General features: G+C 40.3%; 2 protein-coding genes across 9 annotated transcripts in view; one reads left to right on the top strand and one right to left on the bottom strand.

The window, feature by feature from the left end:
• Positions 1–9,129, bottom strand: part of NDUFAF6 (NADH:ubiquinone oxidoreductase complex assembly factor 6) — a 31,224-nt gene extending 22,095 nt beyond the window's left edge. The window contains exons 1-3 of one of the 8 annotated variants that reach the window (XM_058698617.1): positions 8,503–8,672; positions 7,624–7,814; positions 1,337–1,440 (exon numbers count right to left, since the gene is read on the bottom strand). In XM_058698617.1, the coding sequence (XP_058554600.1) occupies positions 1,337–1,357 (21 nt within the window). In that variant the 5' untranslated portion in view covers positions 1,358–1,440; positions 7,624–7,814; positions 8,503–8,672. Of the gene's footprint in view, positions 1–1,336; positions 1,441–7,623; positions 7,815–8,502; positions 8,673–8,728 lie in introns of those variants that run through there. The other 7 variants (XM_058698615.1, XM_058698614.1, XM_058698613.1 and 4 more) reach the window with 7 other exon arrangements.
• Positions 1–15,601, top strand: part of TP53INP1 (tumor protein p53 inducible nuclear protein 1) — a 156,585-nt gene that overhangs the window by 48,865 nt on the left and 92,119 nt on the right. The gene's annotated exons all lie outside the window — the stretch shown is intronic.

Genomic DNA, 15,601 nt, shown 5'->3' with positions numbered 1-15,601 from the left:
TCAGAGCCTTTGTACTTCCTGTTCCTTCTGTGTAGAATACTCTTTGCTCACATACCTTACTCCCTTGCCTCCTTCAAATCTTTGCTCGAATGCTACCTTCTCAGGTTTTTCCTGACCACTGTAAAATCAGAACCCCTGCAACACCAAGCCTTCCCCATCCCCCTTAATTTTTTTTTCCATAGTACTTGCTTCTATCTGATACATTACACAGTACTTGTTTTGTTCCTTGAGTACATGGGCTTTATATGTTTTATTCAGTGTTATACTCCAGGATCTAAAACAGTACCTAGCATATCTGAGATAATCAAATACTTATTGAATGAATGAATGAATGAATGAACAAGACTGTGTGTGTAAAGCAGCAGCAAAACACTCCTACAAGGTGACAGACAATTCAGGGAGAACCCTAATGGTTTGTTCATTAAAAATGGAATTGTAATCACTGTAAAGCGATAATGGAAGATCACAATGGGGACTCTTTACTGCTACACTGTGCTGAAGATGCAGATGTTCAGTTTATGCCTGAAAAAGGATAAGGTAAAAAAAAAAAAAAAAAATGGACTCGTGACATCTAGAAAGACACCAACAAAAATACAGCCAGAATCTATCAGACTGTCTGCAGATTCAGTGTCTCACCTCAGTTGTGCCTCAGTGCTCTACTCACATCCTTTCACTCCTTCCTAGCTCACTTCCTATCCTATCCTATCCACTGGAGAAGCCCTGCCAAAATTTGCACTTTCTTTGAGATTTCAAACCCTCCCCTGCTCCCTCACTCTTAATGTCTGAGCCCTCCATCTAATTTACTGAGAAGACCAAAGCCACACCACTTCAACTCCCACATTTCCATCCTCCAATTCATGTTACGTCAGCCCATGATCTTTCATTCTAAGAAAAAGAAGGCTCTTTCCTTCCTTTGTAATTTTTTAGACAAAAGCGAGTTAGTATGATCTAAGACCTGGGTTTGCTATAATTACTTCTATTGCCTACTTCACGTTAAAGCTAAAACGTCATTTAAAAAGTGCTTTGAAAACTGCTATAAACAGTGAGACTGTGATTAACCTACTCAACTAACAAACATAAATGTTAATTGCATAGTTTTATAATAACCTTAGATAAAAGAAATTAAAATTCCAGAATGGTAGTTCCAGAATCGTTAAGTTTGTTAGCTAGTTTATTTTTGGAATTTAATTGATAAGCCTAACTAGAAGAAGGACAAAGAAATCACCAGCGGAGACCTTAAACACATCCAGCATATAAATTATAACTATATTTCTTTATTGTTCAGCATTAAATATTTTCACTATTTTTGCAAATAATTTTTGAAGGTATTTAATACCAGCCTGAGCCAGTTCCACATTGAAGGCCCTCAGTGCAAAGGCAGAGCTTCTGGAGTCTGCAGGGAGCAGCAGGGAGCACAAATAGCCTTCGTAGTCTCGTTTCCTACAACAAATAGGCAAAAAAAAAAGACCCTTACTTTTCACGTTCTAAACTGTACACACAAAAAAAACGCTGACCAGAATTAGTCCGGCTTCAGCTCAGGTCACGATCTCACAGTTTGTGAGTTCGAGCCCCATATCGGGCTCTATGCTGACCGCTCTGACCCTGGAGCCTGTTTCAGATTCTGTGTCTCCCTCTCTCTCTGACCCTCACCCGTTCATGCTCTGTCTCTCTCTATCTCAAAAATAAATAAAAACGTTAAAAAAATTTAAAAAAAGAGGCCTGAAATTTCTTACTTATTTCTTTATAATTACAAAAATGTATCTGCCCCCAATCCCAGACCAGTTAAAAAGAAATAATCTCTATTATTTTTACTTATGTAGTACTTATAATTTTTTTTAAATTTTAATGTGTTATTTATTTTTGAAAGAGAGTGAGAGAGACAGAGCACGAGTGGGAGAGGAGCAGAGAGAGAAGGAGACACATAATCTGAAACAGGTTCCAGGCTCTGAGCTGTCAGCACAGAGACTGACACGGGGCTCAAACTCACAAACTGGGAGATCATGACCTGAGCTGAAGCCAGATGCCCAACCAACTGAGCTACCCAGGTGCCCCTATAGTACTTATAATTTTAATTGTCTCCAAGTCACTTTGGTTTTGGTAAGAATTCAAATGAGCTACTGAGGTGGACTACTCAAGAAAGTAATCCCAGCTAGTAATGGTATGAACTCACAGTTTGTTTGTTTATTTGTTTTAAGTTTATTTATTTATTTTGAGAGAAAGAGTGCACACATGCAGGGGAGGGGCAGAGAGAGGGAGAGAGAGAATACCAAGCAGGCTCCACATGGGCAGGACAGAGCCCAAAAAGGGGCTCAGTTTCACAAACCATGAGATCATGACCTGAGCCAAAATCAAGAGTCAGACACTTAACCAACTGAACGACCCAGGCACCTCTTTAATACATAGATAAAGACACAGATAAGACACAAAAACAGAAAATAATATAGGAGTGTGGGTGTGTGTGTATATTTATGTTTCCTAGCAGCATCTGCTGAGAGAACATGGAAGCAATGATGTCTCCTAAGCCCCCAGTATCAGCGAACACACCTAACACCTAGACCTTTGGTTTCTAAATACCATTCTCTACTGAAAGAAACGAGGGCTCATTGGAGGAATGACTAAGTCCAGGGCCGGGGCAGGAAAAATACCAGATAGGCCAGAGACATCTTGAGCAGAAAGTAATGAAACGTTCAGAGTAGAGGGACTTATCAAAACAACAAAGAAACTGGCCTGACAGGGGCACCTGTGTGGCTCAGTCGGTTGAGCGTCCAACTCTTGATTTTGGCTCATGTTATAATCCCAGGGTCACAGGATCAAGCCCTGCATCCATCCGGCTCTGCAGTAAACATGGGGCCTACTTGAGATTCTGTCTCCCTCTGCCCCTCTCCCCCATCCCGCTCATGGTCTCTCTCTCTCTCTCTCTCTCAAAAATTAAAAAAAAAAAATGTTTTAATTAATTTTAAAAATAATTAGAAAGAAAAAGAAACTGGCCTGACAAAGTTCCCATTCGCCAAGTCTGAGTCAATCTGAGCATCAAAAAAATAATGATAGTAACATTGTAATAGAACACCATAAGCCCATACCAATATAAATAAATGTATGAATGAATAGGAAGGGAAGGGAAAAACCTGACAACCATACAATGCCAACTGATAAGTCTAGAAGACATGATGAAATATTTTTTAAGTCATCATTTGATAACAAAGTAATTGAGTCAGACAAAAATCATCAATAAAGGTCTTAAAATGTTAAATGGGTAAAAGTTTGATAGAATATTTACATATGCTGTGAAGTATCTCCTCACAAAACACGTATTACTAATTAACATTCTTTTCCTTTGTGTACACATTTAGTTGTATTGTAACAAAGCAACTTGTACACTTTTACCTTTTAAAACTGAACATCATCATTCCTTTCCAGTGAAACAAAAAGAAAATTTAAAAGTAAACAGGAACAAAATGACAATAGAGAATGTCAATTCCAATAAGATCTTACAGGTTCTGCTGATTCTCCCATCGAGTGGCAGGGCTCAAGGCATCATTAGGAGAGAATTTTATTTTAAAAGTGTCTTCAGGGGCACCTGGGTGGCTCAGTCAGTTAAGCATCCGACTTCGGCTCAGGTCATGACCTCACAGTCTGTGAGTTTGAGCCCCGTGTCAGCTCTGTGTTGACAGCTCAGAGCCTGGAGCCTGCTTTGGCTTCTGTGTCTCCCTCTCTCTCTGCCCCTCTCCCATTTGTGCTCTGTCTCTCTCTGTCTCTCAAAAAGAAATAAATCTTAAAAAGAAAATAAAAAATAAAAAGTGTCTTCAACTGCAAGGATGTTAAACATCCTAGTTAAACATGCCAAAGGAGAAGCCATGTTGCCAAAATGCCCACTTAAACCCACCCAAAATCTCAAACCCTTTGCTGACCTTCTATAACCCCATTTTTAAAGTTTTTTTTCTTTCTTTATTATTTTTTTTAATGTTTATTGATTTTTTGAGAGACAGAGTACGAGTGGGGGAGGAGCAGACAGAGAGGGAGACACAGGATCCGAAGCAGGCTCCAGGCTCTGAGCTGTCAGCACAGAGCCCAATGCGGGGCTCCAACCCATGAATCACAAGATCATGACCTGAGCCGAAGTCCAACGCCTCACCGACTGAGCCACCCAGTTGCCCCTTTTTTTTCCTTTTTTCCCCTTTTTTTTAAACAAGAGAAAGTAGACAGATACATGTAGGTAAATGCTAACTATCCATATTCACACAGAGACACAGTGTAATCTCCGAGCCCAATATACACTAATATTCTCATTAACTAAATTTACAAGGGAGAAACCCAGAAGATACCTTCTCAACCAAGTAATAAAAGGTTCGCACCACAGAAATAGGGTAATCAACATCATGTGCTTCCTGAAATGATAGTGAGAAAAGCACAGCATATTCCTGTAATATTCCTGCCAAAAAGGTATAAATCATAAGGAAACATTAAATAAACCCAAACTGAGAGAGATTCTACACAGTAACTGGCCTGCTCTCTTCAAAAAAATGTCACACTCATGAAAAATAAGGAAAGACTGAGAAATTGTTTCAGCCTAGAAAAGAGTAAAGAGATTTGACAACTAAATGTAGCATATGATCCTAGATACATGAAAGACATAATTGAATAATCAGCAAAATTTGAATGGAGTCTGTGGATTTGACAGTAAATTGGATCAATTTTAATATCCTGATTTTGTTGATTGTACTATAGTTATATGGGAGAGGAACCCTGGGTTAAGAAATACACACTAGGGGCACCTGTGTGGCTCAGTCGGTTAAGCATCTGGTTAAGCATTTTATGGGCTCAGGTCATGATCTCACAGTTCGTCAGTTTGAGCCCCACGTCAAGCTCTGTGCTAACAGAGCAGAACCTGCTTGGGATTCTCTCTCTCCCTCTCTCTCTGCCCCTCCCCCATTCATGCTCTGGCTCTCTCTCTCTCTCTCAAAATAAATAAACTTAAAAAAAGAAAGAAAGAAAAAGAAAGGAAGGGAGGGAGGGAAGAAGGAAGGAAGGAAGGAAGGAAGACACATATTAAGGGGAGGTAATGGGACATCATGTCCACACCTTATTCTGAAATGTTCAGAATGTTAACAATGAGGTAATTTGGATGAACAGTATACTGGATCTCTGTGTACTATTTCTGTAATTTCTATGTCAATTTGAAATTACTTCAGGGGCGCCTGGGTGGCTCCCATCAGTTGAGTGTCTGACTCTTGATTTCAGCTCAGGTCACGCTCTTGCCCTCATGGGATCAAGCTCAGAGAGGGATGGTGCTCTGCGCTGACAGCACGGGACTTGCTTGGGATTCTCTCTCTCCCTCTCTCTGCCCCTCCCCCACTCTCTCTCCCTCTTTCTCAAAATAAATAAATTTTTTAAAAAAGTAATGAAATTACTTCAAAATAAAAAGTTTAAAACAGCATAGTCCTTATTATATATACATCATAGGATGACTGCCTATTGACAAGGCTACTTTCACTATAATACATTGGAACTTTATTATAACATTATTTCCTATAAAACAGTAAACTAAATAAAGTTAGGTCCAACTTGATTCCATGGAGTTTAGATGCTGAAATTTAGACTACTCCCAGATTTCAACTGGTTCACTTTTTGTTATCTTCCTAACAGAATTTAAACCTCTTCTAGCCACACCCTTCACAATTTCCTCCAACTTCCACGTAAACAAAAGGAAGGGATCACAAGTGACCCTGCTATCACAAAACAGCTCTACTAAAAAATCTCACCATGAGTGGTTTCAGCTACAAAATGGACAGTGTGGGCAAAACAGCTCTCTAATTTATACTTTAATTTTTTTTAATGTTTTATTTATTTTTGAAAGAGAGGGCACAAGTGGGGTAGGGACAGAGAGAGGTGGGGACAGAAGATCCAAAGCAGGCTAAGCACTGAGAGTAGCAAGCCTGATGCGGAGCTTGAACTCACAAACTGCAAGATCATGACCTGAGCTGAAGTTGGACACTCGACTGACTGAGCCACCCAGGCGCCCCGAATTTATACTTTTAAATACATATAGATATGTTTTAAAATTAAATTTTAATATTAAAAGTCTCTGAACGTCAAAAGTGTTTAAAACACTCAGAAATTAATATGAAACAGAGAGAAAACACTGAATAGCAATCAAGATTACAATCTTAATTTCTATCCAATTAGCTGACAGAAGTGATATCCGCTACATCTATTTCCTAATTTCCAAAATGAGGCTTGATAACCTACCTGTTTCATATCTCCTAAAAATAACCAATATGTGAAGTACATCAGGTTTCTTACAGGGAAATGAAAAATGAAGATATACTAGTATGGTAACAACCTTTGGGAAATAAGATACTCTACACAAATAAGGGTTTCTCTGTAAAGTTGTTGTGTTCTGTGTTGTGTGTGTGTGTGTGTGTGTGTGTGTTTAATTTTGGTTGGAAATTTTTCTAACAATATTACCAACTTCTTTATATTGAGTAAGATATACTGATTACTTAACCATTTTTTCATCACTCAGGATCAGTGTTATAAATACTGATTACTGGTATACAAGGATATCTTAAGTAGCCAACCAAGGTCTAATTATTGAACTCTTTCAGATAGAAATGCCACACTATGACGGTTTTATACAGCAATAGGGCATTTCATTCATTCACTAATTACAACATTTATTCAGGGCCTGCTATGCGCCAGCACTGTCTAGACACTGAAGATAGGTATAGACCTCAGTCTGGTAGGGAGAGACAGACATATGATAAATAAGCATATCTGCTGTCAGGACTGCTGTGCTATTTCCATGGACCTGTGCCACTGAAGCACAAAAAAGTGGTTCTCCAATGAGGTAGAGGGAGGATGGAAAACAGGTGCACTGTCAGACATCTTCACTAACATCTCCTTACCCCTTTATATAATTCCAAAGCCTGAGGCAGGCTTGGGGTTCCTCAAAACAAGCCCCAAGATGCCTATGTAAATTAGGTTTGAGATATTCCCAGGAACCTAGATTCCTAGCAGAGCTCTGGATGGCTAACCCGAATTTCTGGCCTGGTATCTTTTCCAATATTTGGAAGCCTTGCATAAGATACATGTCCAAAACGACCTCGCATGAATAATTTCAGAGGCCAAATTTTTCAAAGATTAATGGACAATCTGAAGCCAGAAAGTGCAGTCTTCCTTTCAAGTTTCATTTTGTTTTTGAATGAAACTACTATTGTGCGTTTGTTATGTACAGCATTTTTACATACATCATCGCATTTAACCCTCATAACCAGGCTATAACGTAGGAGTAGAAATTTACAAAAGAGCAAATAGCTGAATTTTAATGCAACTTTCCCAAATGATGAACCTAGGATTAATAAATGCAGATGAAGTATGCCTGTGAAATCCAGGCTTTTTAATAAATCACTAGTCAGAAGGCTCCATTCCACTCAAATATCTACATAGACACACTAAGTATCTGCCCATTTGTGAATACATATTTGAGAAAACTGTCATGTGATACCCATAAACTATTACTAAAAGAATAGTATAATAACTATATATACATATACTATAACATAGTGATGATACTATTACTTCAATATAGTAATACATAAGAAATTAGGAAGAGTGATTATTCACCTCTGGATAGATTAGTTAGGACGCTCCTGGTGTCAAAAATTGCCCTGAACAAGTAAGTGGATATGGGCGGTATACATTTTGATAACTTGTGTTTATCAAAAAATTATACTTTAAAATATATAAAAATGTGTGTAACTTTTTAGGAATTTTGGCTTATTGCTCTGATTTCCACTATTGTTATCTTGTTTCCCCTGTAAGTAATCCACAAATAGGGCAGAAACATTATTTTAAAAAGTGATTAAAAACAAAACAAAATGCTGAAATGCATGAGAATTCTGTTGTTATGCTACATTTTGCTAAAATTGAATATAAAAAATTTGGATTTACTAGTCCAGTCAAATCCAAGGTAGCTTAATTATCCTAGCATTTCCCAGAAGTTCTTCAGACCAGGTACTTTTTTGAGCCTTTCACCAAGGTTATAAGTCAAAGGCGGCAGAAGGGCACCAGAGGCTAAGCCATTGATCTTTGCAGTCAGGCATAATTCGAAAACTGGCCCCTGCCCAGACTCACTAGGTCACCTGGTGACCTGATTCTTCTAATGATTCCGCGCATGATTAACAGCGACTGCCATGCGCCAAGTCCTTCCGGTGTTATCAAGGCTGAACAAAATTGTCATTAGGCCCTAACTTCATGATACTATTCTACTCAACCTCTGGTAAATTCCCTTATCTCTCTAAACCTTCGTATCTTCATCCATTAAAAAAGATAATAATGGCTTATACTGTACTAACTGTGCCCTTGCTTTGTGCCAGGCACTGTTCTAAACGCGTTAATCCTCATAACCCTAAACGGTAGGTCTACATTTGTGCATCACAATCTGTAAAGAAGATTAAGTAAACTACTTGTACTTTGCATAGTGCCTGACACAGAAGAACTCACTTAGGTAAAAATTACCAGTCGTCCGTCAAACTTTTACAAAGCTGTGCATGCAGTAGGTTTAGGTAAAAATTAAGGTTCAGTCAAGGTGACAGACGAGAAGTTTTGCCACGATTTCGTGGCCTGCGCGAAAGTTCCGGTGGCCTCAGTCCCCGCCAACCGGCTCGCCCCGGCCAGCCCCGAGTCCCGCCGCGCCCACCCGGGTCCCTCCGGGCCACTCCCGGACCACCTGCCAGCGCAGGCCGGGCTCGCTCACCGCAGCAGCTCCATGCAATAGCGGTCGGTGCCCGAGGCGCCCGATCCGCTGGCCGCGGCCACGCTCCGCCCGGACCCCGCGAGCCCCGGGAGCCGCCGCGCACGAGCCCACAGGCCCCGGGGCGGCCGGCGGCGGCACAGGCCAGTAACGCCGAGCCGCAGCGGGCCGCAGGTGGAACCCAGCACGGAGGCCGCCATGACACCGACGCCGCGTGCCCTCCGACCCCGCCACGCCTCCTCAGGTCCACCCGCCCACTTCTCAGCGGCGGGCTGACGGCCTGGGGACGCCGCTCGGAAGGGAGCCAGGTGTCGCTGTGCTCCTCTGCATCTGGGTCGTCGCCGCCGCGCTCTTCTGCTTTGTGGGTTCCAGAAAAGCCCCGCCGAAATCGGCGGACCCCACGCTGTCTCTCCTCCTTCCTTCCGGGTCCTTCTGAAGATGTATTTATCAAGGTAGGAGGATAGAGAATATTTTATTTGACAGTTTACTACCTTAATTTATAACTTTTCAGTATTCACATAGTATGTGAGCCTCCTTTGGTACTCTTACCCGCAGTCTATCAAATATTAAAGCTGGGTCTAGTTGCCATGACCTGACCTGGTCCAAGCCATCCATCTCTGCCTACCTCTGGATCCCAGTGATACCTCCTGCCTCCCAGATTTGCCCGGTCTATTCATGCAGTAGCCAGGCTGGTTCTTTCTAAAGTGTACATCCGGGGGTGCCTGGGTGACTCAGTCCGTTGAGCGACCGACTTCAGCTGAGATCATGATCTCACCGCCCTGAGTTCGAGCCTCAACGTTGGGCTCTGTGCTGACAGCTAAGAGCCTGGAGCCTGCTTCGGATTTTTGTCTCCCTCTCTCTGCCCCTCCCCTGCTCTCACTCTATCTCGCTCTCTCAAAAATAAATAAACATAACATAAAAAAAAAAAAAAGTGTACATCCGATCATGATCCTTGCTTGCTTGACAGCCTTTACTACTCATTGGATAAAGCCCTTCCATGATATATGCCCTCTATTTACTTTTCAGCCTCAACCCTATTTGCATTTGTGACTCCAGTTTAATGTTTCTCCTTAAACCCAAAGGAGTGTATGCATGGTCCTACCAACTCTCTCCAATTAACCCTGCTTTGGTTTTATTGCCAAGACTGCCTCTGCAGCCTATGCAGGACCTCAGTCCCTCCTTCATAATGTTCTCTTCTCTCTCTTTAGCTCTGACAGACACACACTATTAGTGTTTTTGATACCACAACTTAAGCCTGATATGTAAAAGAAAAAAAAAATCATGCATCTACATCTCTAGTTCTTTATTTTTAAAAATTTTTTTCAATGTTTTTTATTTATTTTTGGGACAGAGAGAGACAGAGCATGAACGGGGGAGGGGCAGAGAGAGAGGGAGACACAGAATCGGAAACAGGCTCTAGCCTCCGAGCCATCAGCCCAGAGCCTGACGCGGGGCTCGAACTCACAGACCGCGAGATCGTGACCTGGCTGAAGTCGGACGTTTAACCGACTGCGCCACCCAGGCGCCCCTACATCTCTAGTTCTGATCTCCTGCCCAGCTGGAATTTTCCATCTGGACATCTTGCCATGACTTCAAAGTCTAACTCCCCCTTTTTAGTTTCTTTATTTAACTGGACAGTAATTCCCTTCTCACAACCAGGGGAAGTACTGTGGAGTCATCCTTCTGTCTTCCCTCTTCTATATCTAATGTAATGTGACTGATCAGGTCCATCAATTTCTTTTCCTTTACATGCTCACATACTTGGTTTTGTAGCTGATAACAAAACCTGGATTCAGATCCTGGTCCCACTTCCTACTATCTCTGCGACCTTTGGTGACAGATTTACCTTTTCTTGTGCCTCAGATACTTGCCCTACGAAATGGAAATAATAATAAAACCTACTTCATAAGGTTCTTGTACAAACTAAATGAGCTGATGTATTTAAGGCACCTAGGCAGTGTCTCGCCCGTAAATAGCACTCAACACAAGTCAGCTATGTACGGAAAACATTAAGAAAGACTTTTTAGGGGCACCTGGGTGACTCAGCTGGTTGAGTGGCCAATTCTTGATTTCATCTCAGGTCATGATCCCAGGGTCGTGGGATCGAACCCTGCATCAGACTCCATGCTGAGCTTGGAGCCTGCTTGGGATTTTCTCTCCCTCTGCCCCTTTCCCCAGCTCCCACACACTCTCTCTCTCTCTCTAAAATATAATTTAAAAATTAAAAAACAAAAGAGTTTAAAAGGAGCAAAACGATTGTGTCCCAATGGTAAACTAGACATTGTTCAGGTTATTTGAGTCTAAGAATTCTTGGTGCCTTTCATCATCTTTGAGCTATTTTACATTTCTCTAAGTTACAGAATATTGACAACAGTGCACATTATTCTTGTCCATAAACATACAAATTATGTTCATAGGAGTTTCAGTTGATTATTATTCTATGGATATTGACCAGTTTCGTATGTGTTAAGCAGATTTACTTAAGCATTCCTGACTGCCCATATAGTCTGGTACTTTGATTATTTCTTTGAATTGATTGCAACGTCTTACTGGTTCCCACACTAACTAATGAGTTAAATGAAAAATTTTTTTAATATTTTATTTGTTAAGTAATCTCTACACCCAACATAGGGCTCAAACTTAACAACCCCAAGATCAAGAGGCACTCTTTAAATGAAATTTTTGACATGTCTTCATTTTATAGCTGTATGAGAGTCATGTTTCTACAGTTTTGTTAAAAACTATTCTTTAACAGCTACCATTAGCTTTTATTAACTTATCTTCTATTTTATTTCCTTTACCCAGTTTCATATCTGTCTGATGGACATATTTAGTTTTCTCACTTCCAGGCCAATCAATCTGTATTGAAAAATACCATTTCTAGTAATCACAAATTAATGCAAATCAAAGTCATGCATACTAAAAGTGTTATGAGCCTATAGATACATAAACTTTAAGGCAGAATTCCAATTAATGGAAGTAGAGGAAAAATTAAGGACTTTTAAAATTATGCTGTGGATAACACACTGTCACCAACTAACATTTATAAGAACATCTATTATTTGCTAATCTTGAAATTAATGTTTTTTTAAGTTTATTTCTTTTGAGAGAGAGAGAGAGAGAGCAAGCAGGAGAGGGGCAGAGAGAGAGGGAGACAGAAAATCTCAAGCAGGCTCTGCGCTGTCAGAGTAGAGCCCAATGGAGGGTTCAAACCCACAAACCCATGAGATCATGACCTAAGCCAAAACCAAGAGTCAGACGCTCAACCAACTGAGCCACCCAGGTGCCCGTTGAAATTAATTTTTTAGAGTTATGAGCACATAAAATATTTACTTAGTCTAATTACTTGATATCAAAACGAATATATTTGAAATAGGCATACACTTTCATTCAGTCAAGGTTGCAATCAAGGCAAAATCTCAGTACTTAACTCCAAAATTGACTTTTATAAGTAAATAACCACAGAGGCACAATTTGTTAACTTGGCCTTTAGCTGTGACAGTTGCTCACTATATCCTTTCTGAATATATGACTCTCCATGGTGAGATGTTCCATCTGTGTAATTATGGATGAAATATAATAACATTTCTTTCCAAGCTTTAGCTCAATAAAGATTGTCCTGTGGTTGATTGCTATATTTTAAAGAGCTATGCCTTATTGTCCCATAATATTTCTCCCCCTCTCATTTTTTTCATGGCCTCTGCCAAGAAGTGAGTTTCATTCCTTCTGTTAAAAGTCAGTCTGGCATTTTGGCTTTTACATGACACCTTGAGCATCTAAATGGTCTGGGAAGGTCTACACCAGACCACAGCTGGTTAAATCTCCCAGGATAAAAATACTCCACACACTTTCTCCTCCTTCTCCAAGGCCCTCAGGGATCAACTGACTTCTTGGTCCATTTTGTTTTGTTACATGTTTTTCGTTTTATATATATATGTATATATATATATATATATATATATATATATATATATATATATCTCCACACACACACTATATATATATATTTATGTATATATATATATAATATATATATAGTATATATATACATACATACATACACACATTTGCCTATATATTTTAGACTTCTTTTAATGATATATATGTATATACTTTATATTCTTTAATTATACACACACACATATTCTTTAATGCTATACATATATATGATTAAAGGAAATATGGAAAATATAGGCAAATGTAGGGGGAAAAGTCATGCTAAAACCAATAATTCAAACAGTTACTGTTTACATTTTGGTATTAGATCTAACCTTTTCTCTGTGCATAGGCTTTTTGCTTGTTTTTATATATTGCCTCTATAATATTATTTGAATAGCCAAACATGGTCATAAACATTTATTATGTTATTATTTCATTCATTCTAAAGCATTTATTGAAAGTCTATTATGTTCCTACACTGTACCAGGAACCAGGATTCTAGGGTAAGCAAATAGACATGGTCCATGTCCTCAAAGAGCTTTATTCTTTTTTTTTTTTTTAATTTTTTTTTTAACGTTTATTTTTGAGACAGAGAGAGACAGAGCATGAACGGGGGAGGGTCAGAGAGAGAGGGAGACACAGAATCTGAAACAGGCTCCAGGCTCTGAGCTGTCAGCACAGAGCCCGACGCGGGGCTTGAACTCACGGACCGCAAGATCATGACCTGAGCCGAAGTCGGACGCCCAACCGACTGAGCCACCCAGGTGCCCTGAGCTTTATTCTTTAGTAGTAAAGACATTTACACAAAAAGTCATCACAAATAAATATATAATTACAAAATGTGATAACTGCTATTGTGTTAATGAGGTTATGAGTTCAGCTGCTCAAATTAAGACACAAAATAACAGTGCTGCAGACAAAGTAGACATTGAGTCCTCTGGCAGTTTGGGTGCAAGCAGTCTCAGGTTGCCTGGAGATTCCAAGATCACTGAGCCCCAGGCTCTTGCAGCCTGCTCATTCTACCATCTGAGGAGTGGAGCCTTCACCTGTACGTCCAGGATGGCCCACTGCTAGTTCCACATGGCAGCCAGCAGCAAGAGTGAAAGCAGAAGGGGCAAGATGCCCTTCTCTTTAAGAGAGTAGTCATTTGGTTTGGCAGGGGAGGCGGGGGGGGGGGGGGGGGGGGGCGGCGGCTCAGTTGGTTGAGCATCTGACTCTTGATTTCAGCTCAGGTTGTGGGGTCAAACCCCATGCCAGGCCCCGTGCTGAGTGTGGAACCTGCCTAAGATTTTCTCTCTCTCTCTTTCCCTCTCCCTCTGAGAGGGAGTGTTTGCTGTCTCTCTCTCAAATTAAATAAATTAAATAAATAAGAAGTCATTTCTGGGGCGCCCGGGTGGCTCAGTTGGTTAGGTGACTGACTTCGGCTCAGGTCATGATCTCACAGATCGTGAGTTCGAGCCCCGCGTCGGGCTCTGTGCTGACAGCTCAGAGCCTGGAGCCTACTTTAGATTCTGTGTCTCCCCCCTGTCTCTACCCCTCCCCTGCTCACTCTCTCTGTCTCTCAATAATAAATAAATGTTAAAATAAATTTTTTTAAAGAAGTCATTTCTTTGCCATGGCATATAGCAATGCATGTGCTTCATTAAGCATTAACTAATAAGAGTTGCAGTGAGTCTAATTTCAAATTTCATAGTGGTGATGAACATGATATATTAGATATTTACAAAACTATTATGTGATATGAAAACATCTGTGATTTCATTTGGTGACAAGATCATAGTTACTGCTAATACTTTTATGCTTCATTGCCTGTATTCCTAATTGAAGCAAATGCTAAATTTCCATTAGCCATTCATGAAAACACAGATGTAATTTTTTTCCCATTCCAGTTCACCGACTCCATGAATTCCGTGCACAACTTCCTTGGGTTAAGAATCTCCTGCTTTAAGGGTACAAGCCAGAATCTGCATGTGTCACATCTGCTCATATCGCATTACAGAATTTAGTTTTCTACAAGGGAAGCTGGGAAGTAGTTTTTATTCCAGGCAGCCATGTGCCCAGTTAGAAATCACGGGTCCTATTATTACTGAAAATGAGGAGAATGGATATTGGGGTACCACTAACAAAAAAAAATGAACTTTATACTATGAAAAAATTTAATAGCGAGTCCTAATCCAGATTATGGAGTCAGGAAAAGTATCTCTGAGAAAGTGCAGTTAAACAGAGATATGAAATATGATAAATAATAATAATAATAGTGCCAAACCTGTTACTTATTGAGTGCTTACCACGTGCTGGGCATTCTTCTAGTGTGCTGCCCATATTAATTCCGTCTCACAACAACCATGCTCAGTTCAGGGGGACTGTTCAGGTTTTAGCCCTGAAAGTCCTGTATCCCGGGAAACCCCTCGGTCTAGGGAAGACTGGATGGCTGCCACTGTGTTGGTGCTATTGTTGTCATCCCCATTTTATGGAAAAGGAAACCAAAACATGAAAATGTTAAGTAAGTTGCCCAAAATTACACAGCTAGTATTTGGCAGAGTCAGGATTTACATCTGGGAAGGTTGCTCCAGTCTACCTGCTTACCTGCTGTGTTAGTTTGCTAGGGCAGCTGTAATGAAGTACCATAGACCAGGTGGCTTAAACAACAGAAGTTTATTTTCTTACAATTCTAGAGGCTAGAAGTCCAAGATCAAAGTGTCAGCAGGGTTGATTTCTTCTGAGGCTTCTCTCCTTGACTTGTAGATGGTCACTTTCTCCCTGTGTTTTCACATGCTCTTTCCTCTATATCTGTGTCCTCATATTATCTTTTATAAGGACACCAGTCATTGGATTAGGGCCCACCCTAATGACCTTATTTTACTTTAATTGTGTCTTTGGAAACTTTATCTCTAAATAACAGTTACATTC

The sequence above is a fragment of the Neofelis nebulosa genome, chromosome 14 (assembly GCF_028018385.1).
Source record: "Neofelis nebulosa isolate mNeoNeb1 chromosome 14, mNeoNeb1.pri, whole genome shotgun sequence".
In the NCBI taxonomy this organism is placed as follows: Eukaryota; Metazoa; Chordata; class Mammalia; order Carnivora; family Felidae; genus Neofelis; species Neofelis nebulosa.
The sequence above is the reverse complement of the archived record's forward strand: the minus strand, read 5'-3'. Positions and strand labels throughout refer to the sequence as shown.